The 17,089-nt window shown below is 48.5% G+C and overlaps 1 protein-coding gene across 1 annotated transcript in view; it reads right to left on the bottom strand.

Moving 5' to 3' along the window:
• Positions 1–427: 427 nt before the first annotated feature.
• Positions 428–17,089, bottom strand: part of TP73 (tumor protein p73) — a 64,376-nt gene continuing 47,714 nt past the window's right edge. Inside the window, exons 3-12 of the mRNA XM_055001253.1 lie at positions 13,762–13,948; positions 12,604–12,719; positions 9,759–9,868; positions 8,747–8,889; positions 8,398–8,486; positions 7,061–7,185; positions 6,724–6,878; positions 5,759–5,891; positions 4,288–4,381; positions 428–2,039 (exon numbers count right to left, since the gene is read on the bottom strand). Of these exons, the coding sequence (XP_054857228.1) occupies positions 1,719–2,039; positions 4,288–4,381; positions 5,759–5,891; positions 6,724–6,878; positions 7,061–7,185; positions 8,398–8,486; positions 8,747–8,889; positions 9,759–9,868; positions 12,604–12,719; positions 13,762–13,948 (1,473 nt within the window). The 3' untranslated portion in view covers positions 428–1,718. The remainder of the gene's footprint in view (positions 2,040–4,287; positions 4,382–5,758; positions 5,892–6,723; positions 6,879–7,060; positions 7,186–8,397; positions 8,487–8,746; positions 8,890–9,758; positions 9,869–12,603; positions 12,720–13,761; positions 13,949–17,089) is intronic.

Raw genomic sequence — 17,089 nt, 5'->3', positions numbered from 1 at the left:
AAATCTTGGTGGTATGTAAGGTGCTCTGGACTCAAATCTTGCTGGAGCATGTGTCTGACTCGATCCCATGTTTGGGACCTGAGCTGAAGAAAACGCCCAGCCAACTAGAATCAGGAAGGCTGCCACAGCCAAGACACAAATCTGCTCACAGGTAAGCTCATTTGGACCATTTCTGTGATTCGGAAGTCTTGCGAATTAGCCCTTCGGTTGGAATAGAGGTGTTCAGAGAGAGGAGTGTGGTGCAGTGGTTAGAGTGATGGGCTAGGCTCTGGGAGATCTCTCTTCAAATCCACGTTTGGCCATGAAACTTGCCAGGTGACTTCAAAGTAGTCATTCCCTTGGACTAACCTACTCTGCAAGATGGTTGTTGTGGGTTTTCCGGGCTGTATTGCCGTGGTCTTGAGACCACGGCAATACAACCCGGAAAACCCACAACAACCATCGTTCTCCGGCCGTGAAAGCCTTCGACAATACATCTACTCTGCAAGGTTGTTGTGAGAATAAAATGAGGAAGGGAGAACTATGGATTCCTTCTAGAGCTTCTTGGCAGTAGGATGGGATTAAAATGCAATGTATAGAAGAAACAGCAGAATGGGCTTTTTAGCAGGGGCATCAATGCACGTAATATCTTGATGGACCCCAAGGGCTACTCAGGTGGGCTTGTTCCAGGGCCATTTAATTTCCGAGTCTGCTCCTGCTCCATTGGAAATCACACCTCTGCATGGTAGTCTTGAAAACTAAGAAATCCCATTATTCTATGGGGATAACAGGTGAAAAACAATTAGCATCCACTATAAATAATTGTGTGTGTGTGTGTGTGTGTGAATGGAATATAATTATAGAATTTCACCATTAATTCTAATTCAAGTCCATTAATTCCAATGCAATGGCTTCTTGAAAGTTTTCTTTAGAATCAGTCCAAAAGACCAAAATGATAATCTTTTCAAGTGAGGAATTTCCAACTTTGTAGGCTAGGGAAAGAATGATGAAATCCCTGCCTCTTCATGTCAGTCTGTGTTTTTGATAATAGCTTACATGGCAAATAAAACTTTACAACAACACGGTGCGTATATCGTATATACAATAGGTCTGGCGAACCTTTTTGCGACACGAGCACTTTTCAACTAGCTAATATAAATGTCATGGGGAATTACCAGATTCTAGGAGCTGCTTTGCCGTTCTGCAAAGCTTTGAAGAAAACGAACACTTTTTTTGGCAGTCCGTTTGGAAGAGAAGTCACTGAAGTTGTTTGGTACCATTTGGCTGTGGAGACGACCCAGTTGAGGACAACGAGAAAGGGTCGACCCCGCTTTCACCAAAGGAGAAAGGCTTCAGCCATCTTGGATGACTTGAAAGAGGGGAAAGGAAGGAGTGCACGCCTACCACAATGAACGCAACGAACCAGTCCTTCACATCGCAGTGTGAATTGGATGTGGATATTTTGCAGAAAATTCGTTCCATTTTAAACATGCTCAGGGTTCGCTGCTGAACACTCCTGAACAGTAGTTTCCTTTTGTAGTTTCATTGGCATGAAAAGAGCAAGACCCGCTTTGCCCAGGAAGATACGTAGCAATGGACTTCCGCGGCACAACAGTGACATTTTGCCACTTGAGCTCTGAAAAAAAATACTTTCTGTGGTTCCGCAAGGCTTGTTCCAAGCACCTTTCAAATCCTCTTTCTGTCCTCGTTTGGTGGCTCCAAACGCTCAAGGAAACCGTTCAGTTGATTTCTCCCTCTGTGAACTCCTCTTTGATGGACTGTTTGCGGGATTTGCAATCCGGTAGGTCGAATCCAAAGTCCGCCCATTCGTCAGCTCCACTGCGGTTCGGGATGGTGATTGTATGGCGCACACGGAAATGTACAGCTTCCATGACACGCTGCCGTTGCAGCTCCCCGGACGTGCCGATGGAGATGGTGGAGGCATTGCTGCTGGAGCGGATCAGCTGCTGGGCTCCGTAGTCGTGACCCTGTTTCAGTTCCTGGAGGCCCCTCCAGATAATCATCCGGTATTGCTCCGGGATCTTCAGTGCTCCGAGATCCTGCCAAGGAAGACATTGCCAAGATTATAGGATTGGATTCTACTGATCTGTTCAGCCTTCTACAGAGCCACCATGCACTGGAAGAAGATTGCTTCGAGTCTACAGGATGCAGCCCGATTATTCCCAAGGGAAAGTTGTTGCAGCAAAATACAACAGGAATACAACGGCACCTTAAAGACTAACAAAATTTTATTCCAGCATAAACTTTTAGGAGTTCAAGCTCAATGTCTTCAGGTGCCTGAGACTGAGTCTATGCAAATGAAGCACTCTGTGCATGCTTAGAACTTGGCTGTACAGCTGATGATCTCTAATGCATGGAATTTTTTGCTGCAATGTAGTTTGTTAGTCTTTACCATTAGACTCCTGTTTTATTTTATCAACAAGAATGATTTTTATTAAAACCTGAACAGGGTACAACTGACTTCCAACATTCTGGATGGTGCATATAAAATCATTTGGGCACAGAAACTGGGGAAAAGAACTGGGTAAAACCACTTAGGTCTGTGTGTACCCAACCTTACAGTTCTGCATGAAGGTGGCCCGAAACTCTTGCACAGAGGAAATGCAGCAATTATGCAAATGGAGCATTCAGTACATGCCCAGAGGCACTCAGGGCTGGCATTTGTTAATGCAAATGTTTGAGACGGAGATGTTTCCAGAAGCATAACCAAGTCCCTCTTTTGGTTTTCATGCCACTTAAGAATGCAGTTTATGCAATATCAAATTTGGAAGAGAAGGAGGTTGCAGCCAATGCAGGCTTTCTTTCCATCTGAAGAGCCAATTTCAAGCAACTCCTTGAAGCTTCGTATGGGAAAATGGCCACATTTGGTTAACTCGTTAATTCAGTTAAAAGCAAGTACGATGCATTAATATGTCTGGGCCGTCTCAGCAAGCGGAGAAGGACTTGATCACGCAAGAAATTTGCTTAAAAACAAACGGCAAAACACCAAACTTCACAGGGTTAGTTGTAAGCAAGGTTTGAGTCTAGGCTAATGTGCAACTGGCCCCAGCTGCCAATGAAAAACCAAGATGTCTTGACGACCGTCATTTTCTATTCAGTTCTTGCGGCCCAGAGTGGAAAAGGTGTCTACAGCCAATTACGCAGAACTGGGATGCAAACACAGACTGGGTCTCGTGCAAAGTGTGGCATCTGATCCGTGGATGTTTAGGGTTGTCTAAAGCACAGGCTCAGAGCTTGAAGGATAGAGTTTGGCAGTGGTAGGTCAGTAGGTACAGCCTGCTAAGGGCAGAGAATGCCCCCTTGTTTGTTTATGGTCACAGCATTCTTGAATCAGTGTTAATTATCTGTTCTTTTGGCGAGGAGGGAGAGGATAACAACAACATTCAATTTATATACCACCCTTCAGGATGACTTAACACCCACTCAGAGCGGTTTACAAAGTATGCTATTATTATCCCCACGACAAACACCCTGTGAGGTGGGTGGGGCTGAGAGAGCTCTGAGAAGCTGTGACTGACTCAAGGTCACCCAGCTGGCTTCAAGTGGAGGAGTGGGGAATCAAACCTGGCTCTCCAGATGAGAGTCCTGCCGCTCTTCACCACTCCACCAAACTGGCTCTGCTTTTCTCATCGCATTCAAAGCCACTTCTCATTTGAAAAATATTATCATAATTTCATAAGAACACTTTGACAATCATAAAAAAAAATAAGCGCTTGTTTGAAGGCAAAAAGAAAAGCAGGGGTTATGCAACAACTGATAATTAACCATTGATTCATGGATGCTGTAACCGCTGGAATAGAATTGCTGGGAGGAGTGAAATGAACAAAACGGGGTCTGCAAAGTGGACAGAGAGTAGAAGTCGCTTGAAGTCCATCTTTCTACAAGATTCCGGGCTCCTGCCTTAGTGGCCTGCAAGGTTCATGGCAAATGACAAGCTTCCCTTCCTCCCCACTCTCCCACTTTTATGCACCCACCCCCAAACACTTCCTTCATGTTTTAAGAGCCAAATGCCACGATAGGAGATCTATTAATAGATGCCTCACAGGGGAAATAATTGCTCTGCGGGGTGCTTGGGATTGTGGAAATGGTGTACAGTCACCTTCCTCTTGCACCACAACCCCAATTCGAATTAGTGCGGCCTCCCCAATCCCGTGACTGCAATTTGAACATTTTGGAAAAGCAAGGGTCTATTAGTTGCACCTCCTATTGTCGCATCTGGCCGGGCTGCACGAGCGACAGCTAAGAGTAATGAAGCCAGGAGAAGAGCTTTCCCCGGGAAGTATTTACCTCTATGGTCAAGTTCTGCAGGTGGTAAATAGTCTGTAACCCTTGTGAAGTGAAATAGTCAATGCAGTTTGAGCACCCCAGGCCTGTTAGAAAACTGCAGAAAGGAAAACAAACATTGGAACATAAAGGCGGTGGTTAAATCCTCCGGAAGTGCTGAAACCTTTATCACAGGCTGCGTTGTGCTGGAAGATTGTGGTAGATTGGGCCCTTCCTTGGCTACCACTCCAATCGCTCTCAGTATTACCTGAAGTTGCAATTTTTGGTACCAGCCAAAGTATCCTGGTCTCGTTTTACAGTGTTAGGCGCACGGAATGTGGCACCACTCAGATGCCACAGTGATGTGCTGGGACTACTGGGGTATCTTGGTGCATTGCTCATGCCATCTGGACGTGGCCAGTAAATGCTGGGTGATGAACCTCCGCCATGTACAGGGCAACATTCATGAGCAGAAGCCATAATCAGGTGAAATGTGAGTTGAAAGGGTGCTTGGGAGAGAGTTTGAGTCTGTGATGGCCAAGGAGCTCTCAAGCAAGACTTTCTGAGAGCCTCGCTACAAGTGACATTTTACACGTGAAGGACACTCGATCATTTTCGCAAGTCTTTCTGGGAACTGAAGTCCCTCTCCCCCGCCCCTTTTCCTTCTGTTCCTTCCCCTCTCTGTTAGAATGGCTGCCTGAAGAGACAGAGAACGCCTACGGCAACAGCAGCTTTTGCAAATCGTCTTGCTGGGGGGTGGGGGATGCTCTGGAGAAAGCTGACATGTCGGTGAAGTCCGAGTGTCCTTCCCCTCTCTGTTAGAACTGTTAGAATCGCTGCCTGAAAAGTCAGAGAAAGCCTGCGGCAACAGCAGCTTTTGCAAATCGTTCCTCCAGTCACAAGCCTGCTCTCAACGATCTTTGGGGGTGGGCAGCTGCAACTTTCTCAGGTTTCTCCAGAGCATCCCCCCCCACCCCAGCAAGACGATTTGCAAAAGCTGCTGTTTCCGTAGGCTTTCTCCGTCTCTTCAGGCAGCCATTCTAACAGAGAGGGGAAGGAACAGAAGGAAAAGGGGCAGGGGAGAGAGACTTCAGTTCCCAGAAAGACTTGCGAAAATGATCAATCCTTCACGTGTAAAATGTCACTTGTAGCAAGGCTCTCAGTCATCTTAGTTCCCGAATGCAACCTAAATCAGCTCAACTGGAATGAAGAAAATGCTCGTTTCTCCCATAGTTAATCCAACTTCCACCACCCTACACACTCCCTCTGTAGTCAAATTTTGGAGTGTAAGCTTCTCGGGGCAGGAGCCTTCCTCCTTGAACTCCTTTAAGCCCTACACACATTGACGGAGCGACATTATTATTAATCTCTGGCATCATATTGTTTTTCTAATTGAGCAGTGATTTCTCAGGCAGGGCTAGCAGCCAGTTGCAACAGTTAGTGCGAGGTTAAAACAACAGGAGATGTGTGGCATGTCCAGCGACCTCACCCCTACCTGATGAGGCTCGGGTCCGGGTTGTAGGGTGGAGGGGGAGTGCAGTGCGACCCGGAGACCATTGCCTGGGAAGAGTGGCCTCCGTTCATTTCTCCGTTAGACTGCATGCTGTGGCTGTTCAGCATTCCAGGGCCTGGGGACAAAAGAGCTTGTGGTCACATGCCTGTGTTAGCAGACCGGGGTAGAGTTACCAGATTTCCTTACCCTCCCGGTGGGAGGGTGGGTATCTGGCACTTTCCTCATGCCTGCGTGATGACATCACTTCTCGGTGACACCACTTCTGGGTGACGTCATTGCATGGGAGCGCTCTCGAGGTTGGAATAATTGTCACTCCCAGGAAGTGACATCATCACATGACCCCAGGAGCGAGCCCAGGAGGCCTGTTCCTGCACTTTTACCCCCATTGGCCAGGAGGTGAAAGGTGAACGTGGGGGGTCCCCTGCTCCCACTGGGGGACTGGTAACCCTAGGCCAAGGAGTTTGTGTTCTGCTTTTCCAGAACAGCACAGAGAGAGAAAAAAATACAGTACTGTATAAGGCACAGAATTCAGTTTCCCTCTTGGGATTCTGCACCCCCTCCCGTACACCTTGACACAATGCCCTCCATACAACACACTTGCTCAGTGCTTGCCTGTGTTTGCTCGAGGAACACCAGAGGGGCTGAATCCAGACTAATATTTCTGCAGGCCTATGGAGTGTGATTTCCACACTTCTCCCCTTCTGTGGCAGCCCCGAGTGCCCCTCTGTCCTGTTCCTGAGGCCCTCAGCAACAACATTCAAGGAATGTTTGGGGCTGTCGTGGAAGGGTCTTTGACCCTGTGAAAACCCTAGCGAGCTGGATGCAAGCGGAAGTATCCAGTGGCACCTTGGTGTCCTACATAAGCAGCTCTGAGCATTCTAGAGAAAGAGCAGGATAAGAGTACGGCACAAAGGCAATAGTCCTATATTTCTGCACTAGGTCCTCACCCATAGGTCCAAGATTCGGCCCTGCACCGGGGCCATGCTGAGGTGGCTGCCCCACTAGTTGGTTCACCGATGGCAATTTGTTGATTCCCCCGGTGTGGAGCTTGTTGATCGGTGACAGAACTGGGCCATAGGAGGAAGGGGGCTGAAGGTGAGTCCTGCGTGAGAACAAGGAGAATCGTACAGCCAGTAGAAATCAAATTCACCAAAGGATCATGGAACTAGGTGTGGCTTTCTCCCAAGATAATTCTGTGTATGTTTGGACTTGGGTTGACCATTTGATGGTGGATATAAATATTAACAACAACAACAACAACAACATAGCTTTGGTGGAACTCACTGGCGCTGCAGGAGCTGCTGCTGCTGCTGACGATACGAGTCAACCAGTTGCTGAGGGACGAGTTCGACCAGCTCCAAGCTCTCCTTAATTTTCATCAAGATCTCAAAGTTCTCTCGGCCGCGAACCTGCATCAGAGAAGACCACGCTAAGCTCCATCCCCTCAGCAAAAGAGATCGGGGGTCCATGTTGTTAGAAAAGGAGGACTCAGTGCTGTCCCTTTCCTCAGGTTTCAGAGGCGGACAAACCAAAGAGTTAGAAAGACAGAGAGGTCAGGGCATTCTGTTTACTGCTCTGACTATCCTTTGATATGTAGATTGCTATTCTCAGGACTTCCTCCTTCTTCCTCTTCTCTTCTTGGCTTTGTTCTAGCCACCATCTCATCTTCCCCTCCATCTCGCCTCCATGGATGCAGGACTTGTCCTAGCATCTATGTCAATCCTTAGACTAGATAGGTAGATAGGATCTTTCTCTCCTCCTTTCCTATCAGAGTTCCTACAATAAAGAACTCTATTTTCTTTCTAAGTATAAACAAGTGTATGCTTTCTTATTTTCTCTCCTGCAGCCAGAAGAACCAGCTCACACCACCTATGATCATGCTTTCACTGCAAACAATAGACTCTGCTAATGGCCCAACTATGGAATCTTTTAATTATGTTTCTGGGGCCAACATACAATTTATTTATCACTTGTGGTGTCCACCGGATCTTTCTTACGGCTTAGAAGCCTGGGCCATTGCATCAAAATCGCAGGAGGTCATAGTCCCTCTCTATACTGTCTTGGTTGGGCCGCACCTGGAGTACTGTGTGCAGTTCTGGAGGCCTCACTTCAAAAAGGATGTGGACAAAAGCGAGAGGGTGCAGAGGAGAGCGACGAGAATGATCAGGGGTCTGGAGACTGAGCCCTACGAGGTAAGGCTGAGGGCCTTGGGAATATTTAGTTTGGAGAAGAGGAGATTGAAGGGGGACATGATTGCTCTCTTTAAATATTTGAAAGGCTGTCATTTGGAGGAGGGCAGGGAGCTGTTCCAGTTGGTAGCAGAGGATAGGACTTGAAGCAACGGGCATAAATTACATGCAGAAAGGTACCGGCTGGATATTAGGAAAAACTTTTTCACGGTCAGAGTAGTTCCAAGGTAGAATCAGCTGCCTAGGGAGGTGGTGAGCTCCCCCTCACTGGCAGTTTTCAAGAAGAGGCTGGATGAATATTTGTCAGGGATGCTTTAGGCTCATCCTTCATTGGGCAGGGGGTTGGACTAGAAGGTCTGTATGGCCCCTTCCCACCCTGTGATTCTGTGACCCACATTCACCCACTCGCTTCCACAAATATTGACTACTTACTGGCACGTAATACATTTCTTCTTCCCCATGCCGCCTTTTCTTAATGCCAGGCCCTAGTGCTGGAATCCCTTGAGGACTCTGCTTGAAAGCTAGGGGGGGGAGAGGAATAAGGAGTAGAGGGTCAGCCCTTCTCTGATAGAGCAAAGGCTTCTGGGAAGCAAGATCCATTGGCAAGAGGCGAGATACTTGTCTAGTTAAAGACAACACTGGAATCTCACACCTGCTTCCTTCGGCCTGGGTGGCGCTCCCATTAGGCATTCCAGCCCTCCCACCCTGAGCATCCGCCCTCTTGCATAGGACCCAAACTTCTGGCCTTTCGAACAGAATCAGTCATCGTACGCTGACTTACTCCGCTTGTTGGGGTTGCCGTTCTTGGCTGCGCTTTCGTTGAGGGCTTGCTGCTCTCGGTAATGGTCCTCGTCTGCTTTCCGGTCTCTGCCAGGGCAAGCGCAAATCCGACCTTCGAAGGACCTTCGTCCCAGAACCTGCCCGCTGAGAAGCAAAGTAAAAGTCAACCCCCAATAGACGAGTAAAGTCTTTAAGTGGGGATGTACAGCTAAGGTTGCTATTTCCCAGGTCTGGGTCGGGGAATGCCTGTCCTGGATCCGCTATTTCCTGGGGTGGGGGAGTGATTTGGCATCACACCAACAAAGCTACATCACTTCCGGCACAAAGTGGAAGTGATGTCATCTCATCAGTGCAACACTCTATGATGTAAAAGGTTTTGGTGACTCATAGAGAGTAACTCCAATACGATGACATCACTTCCAGTTTGCACCAGAAGAAAAGTCGCTGGCATGGTGCAATGTGGATGTGATGGATCCATGCCCTCTGCAATTTCTTATGTATCCTATGTACAACCTCTTCTGGATACAACACCGGAGACCTAGTATGGTATAGCAGCAAAAGGGAATGGGCTCTCCATCCACAGCCATTTTGGCCACATGGGCCCATCCGGGCTCTCCCTTGGCAGCCATATTGGCCACATGGGCCCATCTGGGCTCTCCCTTGGCAGCCATATTGGCCATACGAGCCTATTCGGGCTCTCCCTTGGCAGCCATATTGGCTACACAAGCCCATCCGGGCTCTCACTTGGCAGCCATATTGACCACATGGGCCCATCCGGGCTCTCCCTTGGCAACCATATTGGCTACACAAGCCCATCCGGGCTCTCCCTTGGCAGCCATATTGACCACATGGGCCCATCCGGGCTCTCACTTGGCAGCCATATTGGCCACACGAGCCCATCCCAGCTCTCCCTTGGTAGCCATTTTGGCCACACGGGCCCATCCGGGCTCTCCCTTGGCAGCCAAAGGATGCATGGTGAGTCTGCAGAACTGGTCTCGGCACGACTGACTCACTCTCTGGTCTCGAGGGTGATGATGATGAGAATGGGCCGCCTGTTCATCCCACCCACGCAACTGCTGTTGCACATAAAGTTGTAGAGGATGGTTGTGAATTCGGTACCCACCTGCTCAAAAAGAACAAAGAGATAAGGGTTAATTTCTCACACTGGTGCAGTGTAGCGAGATTTATCTATGTGATGGTTGGCAGTTATACGTATGACGAACATACAATGCTGATTTATTGATGCATGGATAAAATTGGGGAAATGCGTACTCTTTAATGGGTGCAAGAAAACCAGAAACGGTACAAACATCAAGAATCGGGGGGCTGATTCTCACAACAGACACTAAAGCAGAGATTTCTCAGGTTGACGCAAGATGGGTGAGAATTATGACACTTTTTTTCTTGCTATGAAAGGAATTTCTTGGGTTTTTAAAAATTTAACCTCTGTCATGAATTTACTAGGTGGGCTTAGACACCCCTCCCTCCCTACCGTAGTTTCAGCCTCCCATCTTCTGGGAGCGCTAATGCTGTCCCATTTTAGAGAGTTCTTGGAACTGTTGCAGGAATATAAAATAGATGAGGTTCACAGAACGTTCAGATGTGTAAACTATTACTAAGAGACCATTAATGCTAGCCTAACTAACAGGGCTGAGTAGCCACTTTTCATGTAGTATTTAAAAGCAGCAGGACTCTAATCTGGAGAGCCAGGTTTGATTCCCCACTCCTCCACTTGAAGCCAGCTGGGTGACTTTGGGTAAGTCACAGCTTATCAGAGCTCTCTCAGCCCCACTCACCTCACAGGGTGATTGTTCAGAGGATAATAACAACACGCTTCGTAAACCACTCTGTGTGTGGCATTAAGTTGTTCTGAAGGGTAGTATATAAATCGAATGTTATTATTATTATAACTGAACCGTGCATCAAGATGTCCCTGGTTGGAGACTCACCTGTTTTGCTATCCCCTGTTCTGTATATGTGTGTGTTGGAAGCGGGGGGCATATAGGGCTGTGACCAGGTTTGGATGGTGGTGGAGCGTGCCCTCAAGTCATAGCTGATTTATGGCAACCCGTAGCGGGGTTTTTACGGCAAGAGACTAACAGAGATGGTTGGTCACTGCCTGCCTCTGCAATAGGGCTGCCAGGTCCCTCTAGCCTCCCACCGGGAGGGTTTGGACCGGGCACTTACCTTTGTCTGCCCCGGTTCAAATCTTTGCGCAGATGCTCCGGCGGTGGCATGACGACATCACCATGCTGTGCATGCAGCGTCGTCACTTCTGTAAGTGATGTCATCGCACCGGCTGCAGGAGCGCTCCCACATTCCGCACGGCTCGGATTCAGCTGGTTGGGGGCCCAAATCAGCCCCACATGGAGCACAGGGATGCTCCCTCAGCATGACGTCACTTACGGAAGTGACGTTGCAGCGCCTAGTGGGAGCGTGTGCCGTGCATGAGCTCCTGGGGTGCCTGCTGGTGGTGGAAGGGAGTTTGCCCCCTCCAGCTCATTTCTGAGTGATAGGCGGATGAGGGGGCAAATCCCCGGGAGTTTGCCTGCCACCAGAGGGCACCTGGGAACCCGATTCTGCCACCCTGGTCTTCGTTGGAGGCCTCCCATCCAATTACTAACCAAGGCCTATCCTCCTTAGCTTCCAAGATCGGACGAGAACAGGCTCACCTGGGCTATCCTGGTCAGGGTGTGACCGGGTTTACAACAACTTAATATACAAGAACAGGGCTGGCAAGGGCACAGAGAGGAGGAGAATTTTTTATCCGTGCCCCTCCACCACCACCCCCGAGCCTTCCCCTCTTGCTCTGGGCCCCATCAGACTTGTTTTCGGTTGCCTAGGTCATCCAAGATCTCATGGTACAGCCTTGCAAGATCTTTTAAAATGTTATTTAATCCCGCTCTTTTAAAAACTGAGTATTTTCTCTGCAAACTTAGAAGGTACCCTAGGCATGTGGAAAGCTATGCTCTGGTTGACCCACCAATGGATTATCTTTTGTATGTAAGGTGGGAAGGCTGGTGTGAAATACCTTGCATTCTCAAAAGTGTATAATAATGATAAAGTATTACCTGCTTCTGGAGGTCTAAATCTTGCTAATGAATGGCTAACAATGTTCAAAAGACAGTAGCAGCTGCTCATTGAATACCTACATAAACCAAGTCCAGCTCCCTGCCTGCTCACAGTCTGAGACAGGCACAGAAGATAGACAAGGAAGGAATGCAAGATGAGCTAAACTGAAAAGAGGAGAAGTTTGCTTAAATAACCCATTTTGCACAAGTTGAGAACGTGTCCTAATTGGGAGCAAAATTAAAGGCGCAGTACTTCTGCCCAACAGCAGGGGGAGCACCAACCCTTTCCATTTTCCTTGGTCCTTCTATTTGTTGCCACTTAGGCGTCTACAGCGATAAAACACAATGGCTGTTTTCACACTACTAACCTGCTTCCGTAACATTGCGAGCCGTTGCACAAAAAACGCGGAAGATAGCGTCCTCTTGAGAGAGTTTTGCGCGACATTACAAGTTTTGCGCAACATTGTGTAAAACTCTTGCAAGAAGACGCTATCTTCTGCGTTTTTTGCACGACGTTTTGCAACGTTATGGAAGCAGGTTAGTAGTGTGAAAATGGCCCTTATCCCTGCAAGTGGCTGTGAACTCAGGAAGCTCAATATTGAACAGCCCTCCGGGGGGGGGGGGGGAGTCTGTCCTAACTCCGCCTCTCTGACTTCAGCATACAAAACTAGCTACTGGCTTAGGATTCTACCATCACATTCTGTCGCATAACATAAACAGGCCAGACCCGAGTTATTCCAAGTACCTTCTGCAGCCGTTCATTCTCCTGACAGCAAGAAAGATTTACCTGGGGAGGCTCATAAGGAACCATCACACTCTGCCTCCCGGTGACAGGATCATCCACGTACTGAGAGAGGTTGTTGCCTTCCACGCGGATTAAGTGGCTGGCGGGAGCCGATAAACCTGCGGACACAAAGAATGCAAGTTTAAAGCAGAACTGTGTGCGCAGGTGCAAGCATAGTCTATGTGTGCATTTTGCGAGCATCTTACCAAAATGCTCTGATGTAAGCCGCTTTGGATCAAGCGTGGGGATATTTGGCTGTCAGTAATGCTCATTAGAGTAGACAGTCTGCTAGGGTTGTCAACCTCCAGGTGGATCCTGGAGATCTCCTGGAATTACAACTGATCTCCAGATGACAGGAGTCAGTTCCCTCGGAGAAAACGGCTGCTTTGGAGGATGGAATCTATGAGCTAAGCTACAAGAGACAAATTACACGAGGAGCACATGAAGGGAGTCGCAATGTTAGCAGGGAAGCTGAGTTTTAAAGGAGATAGAAAGGCTTTGTCAGTTTCCCCTCTCTACAGAGCCAGGGAGATGGCTGCTCAGAAGGTTTGTTTATTTCCTCTTTGCCTCTTAAAATTGGAAGTGAAGGCTCTGACAGTTTCACCTCCCCTTCTAGGAAGCAAAGAGGAAATTAACAAACCCTCTGAGCAGGGATCTCCCTGGCTCTGTAGAGAGGGGAAACTGACAAAGCCTTCCGATCACTTTTAAAACTCAGCTTCCCTGCTAACATTGCGACTCCCTTCACGTGCTCTTCCTCATGTAATTCGTCTCTTGTAGCTTGGTGCTATGGCATTCAACCTGCTGAGCCTCTCTTCAAATTCTGCCCTCCACAGGATCCATTCCCAAAATCTCCATTCATTTCCCAACTGGGAACTGACAGTCTTATGATTTCCCCCCTTCGCTATAAGAATCCCTTGTTGCCCTCTTGATGCACTTGGAGAAGCAATATTCTTGTGGATTACAGCCCAAGCACTGTAGCCCTTTTAACCCACACTGCAGGTTTCTTTATTCAAGCCATTGGTTGATGTCTTCTAATAATTAAGGTAAATAATAACAGGGAGAGAAGGGAGGGATTTGTTCCGTGCATTTCTTTATAAAGAGGGCAACACGTGAATTGACCCTCTAGTGAAGAATTGGGGGGGGGCAATGATATTTCCTCACCGTCATTAAAGTCACGCCCAAGTTCGTGATTCGGGCACCGCTTCACCACCTCTGTCACGTGCTCCGCCTTTTTGTAGACAGGCATGGCCCGGATAACGGTACCCGGTGGAGGAGGCGTCGACACTTTGATTTGGATCGGGCACGTCTTTGCAATCTGACAGTAGAGCTTCTTCAGCAACGGGGAATACTGTGAAGAAAAAAAAATTGGATGGATTTAAGTTGACCTTGCCAGGCCACCTCAGACAACCGGTTCCCTTCTAACCATCACTGATGTTTGCACTTGCTAAAGGCAAGGAATCCAAAGGAACCAGGGTCCAGGCAAATCCCTATTTTCAACATTAGTTGTGCTTGGATAAAACAGCACTATTCTCTATATGTATATATGATATACACTGCATGTGAAAATATCATATACAATGCATATAAAAACTGCCCAGTGCAGGAATAATACAAATAGATCTCCACAAAGCAATGAAGTGAAACTGCTAATAAAAAATGTAATTGAAACAAATAAGGGAATGTTCGTTCATCCCAATGTGGTAATTGGGGGATGGGTTGTACTTGAAGTTGAATCGTGCAATTCTTTCATTCTATGAGAGCTACAACTGGCAGTTACCCCATGTCCTCTTCAGCCAAAGTGCCACTGGCAAGATAGACAAGTGGCAATGCATAGTGCCATCAGTCAACGGTCTAAACTATTTTTGCATTGCAATGGATCTTGCATTGCAATGGATCTTTTCTGAATTTGAAGTTGCATTCAACAAGAGAGAAGGAGGTGCAAAACCTGGTGTCGTGGCCCAGTTTGGGCTCAGTGAGAGCGAGGACTTCTCTGGAGGAGAGGAGCCTTGTGTAGACAGCCAGGACTCCTCATGAGAAGAGGAGCTCTGTGCAGCCAGCCCTAGCCTTGACTCAGCAGAAGCCAGGGATCAGGAGGAACCACAGCTGCTGGCTAATCCGAGTTCACAGCCAGCACCAGACAGCCAAGCTACAAGTGACGCCTTACTCAGGTTGGACACTTGTCAGCTTCCCTCAAGTTTTGATGGGAAATGTAGGCGTCCTGGTTTTACAGCTTGGCTCTCCATTACAGCTGCAAGACCAGGACGCCTACATTTCCCATCAAAACTTGAGGGAAGCTGACAAGTGTCCAACCTGCATCAGGCATCACTTGTAGCTTGGCTCTGAGACAGGGCCACCAGCACTCTCCAGCCTCAATCGCACTGGGGAAGCTCAGCCAGGGACTTCCGAAACTACCGGGGAAGCCCAGCCAGGGGCTTCCACCCCTCAGGTTAACCCACACCTAAAGATCACCGCCAGACAGAAGCAGAGGCTAGAGCTGCAGGACAGACAGCGCGGTGCTCGCCTTCTGAGCTGACATGTAAAGTTGACTGAGTCAGTTCTGCTGAGTCAGGGCTAGGGCTGGCAACACGGAGCTCCTCTTCTCCTGAGGAGTCCTGGCTGTCTACACAAGGCTCCTCTCCTCCAGAAAAGTCCTCACTCTCACTGAGCCCAGGCTGGGCCACGACACCAGGTTTTGCACCTCCTTCTCTCTTGTTGAATGCAACTTTAAATGAGCTGCTGGAGGGCAAGGATGAGTAGCAGCAGGATGGAGCCCCAGCAGCTGGCTGCAAACCACAACTGGCTATAAAAGCCAGTCGGGAGGAACTGCCAGGCGTGGAAGCAACGGGTTGAATGCCTGCAACCACTTCCGTGAACCTTGTCCCCTGCCCCTGCCCACACCTAGACTGGATGCTATTGGAAACTGACCTCAGACTAGACTGGACTCGGCTTTTTGGATTCTGGAGACACACCTGGCATTGCATTCGAGCTCTGATTTCGGACTGAACTGGGCTTTTGGATTCTGAACTCTCCCTTGGCTCTGAACTAGTGTGATTACTGTGAACTGGACTTGGATTACTCTGCTCGGGCTAGCCTAGCCCACGACACCTAGGACGGCTGTCGGGTTTTTATTGGCCCCGGGTGTTCGTGGGCCCTCCAGTGCACCTCTTGTCTCTGACCTTCCCCTTTGCAACCAAAATTCCCATCCCAAACTGTGGTTCTGCTCTGACCTCCATCTCAGTTGCTGTCAGGCTATGGATGACAGGATATGGTAGACAAGTCCCTGCACCATTGCAACAAGAACGCCAAGCTCTTCATTAAATGGTTTTATTCAGAAATCCAATCTTTTCCATATATATTTCCATAGAATTACTCAGAGGCAAGAAAGCATCCAAGCAGTACATGCTTCCTTGATAGGAATAGAAATTTAAGAAAAGTACAGCTCTAAATAATCCATCATTTCCCCCCTCCCAAACCACAAGTTTGCGTGGGAAGAAGTCTGGGAACTTCTGCTGGAGTTTATACATCAGCTAGACAGGACAAAGAGGCACAAAAGAAATGGCAACATTGCAGACAGTGCAAGGTCACTTCAGTGAGTTTCAAAGAAAGAGATAACACAGCTGCGTTCTCAGGCTGCTAGAGAGAGAAACGAAATTGTTGATTATAGCATTTGCAAAATGAAACCAAGACACAGTATTAGCAATGGTTCAACACCTAGAACAATGGCATGGATGTAGGGGTACAGACATGACAGTTGCCCTTGTCTCCTATTATGGCTCCCTTGTCCCCCTCCCCTTGCAGCTATGCTGAAGGAAGCAAACAGGGCCACTCGGACCTTTTTAAACTTATCAGCGCAGGTGGGTCTACAAGGAGCAAGGAAGTGACTCTGTAGCATAGCACAGGCCTCCAGGCTGACTGGGAAAGAAGAGGCTGCAGCGTGTGATTCTCTGGTATGCTCTGCTTCCCCCACTGCCTCTGGGCATTTTTGTTCTTGGGGGACTGACTTGATGTCTCCAGTTGGGGAGTGGGCACTCTGCCAGGCTGTGGGGCTTGAGGGGCGCCCAGCTATGCCAACCCTTGAGGCCAGGCCTGTCGAAATCAATGCCACCTGCAGGATTCTTTGGGTGCCCGATCAGAGCTATTCAAAAGTCATGCTCAGATGGTCACAAAAGCCAGGATCAACACCTCAAGAGTTCAGGACGTTGCGTCGAGAGACGTGTGTTGCGCGGTCCCTTGTGGAAGCCTCCACAACTGTTCTAGAAACAAGGGCTGCCTCTGGTTTAAAAGGTCACCTGAGTTGGTCCTTAGCAGGTGGGCGGAGCAAACTTTACCCCCTAGGGCGTTGTCTTTTAAAGACGCCTTTGTCAGCCCTTCCCCTGTGAGCCCACCTTTGGCATTCTAAGTGCTCGGTTTGGAATCGCTCTCTTTTTCTGCAAAGTCTGGGAGCGTATGGGATTATCCCGGCATGCCAGGACAGGTATCTTTGTTCAGG

This window comes from Eublepharis macularius, chromosome 17 (genome assembly GCF_028583425.1).
Source record: "Eublepharis macularius isolate TG4126 chromosome 17, MPM_Emac_v1.0, whole genome shotgun sequence".
Taxonomy (NCBI): domain Eukaryota; kingdom Metazoa; phylum Chordata; class Lepidosauria; order Squamata; family Eublepharidae; genus Eublepharis; species Eublepharis macularius.
This window is presented reverse-complemented; position numbering and strand designations above follow the sequence as displayed.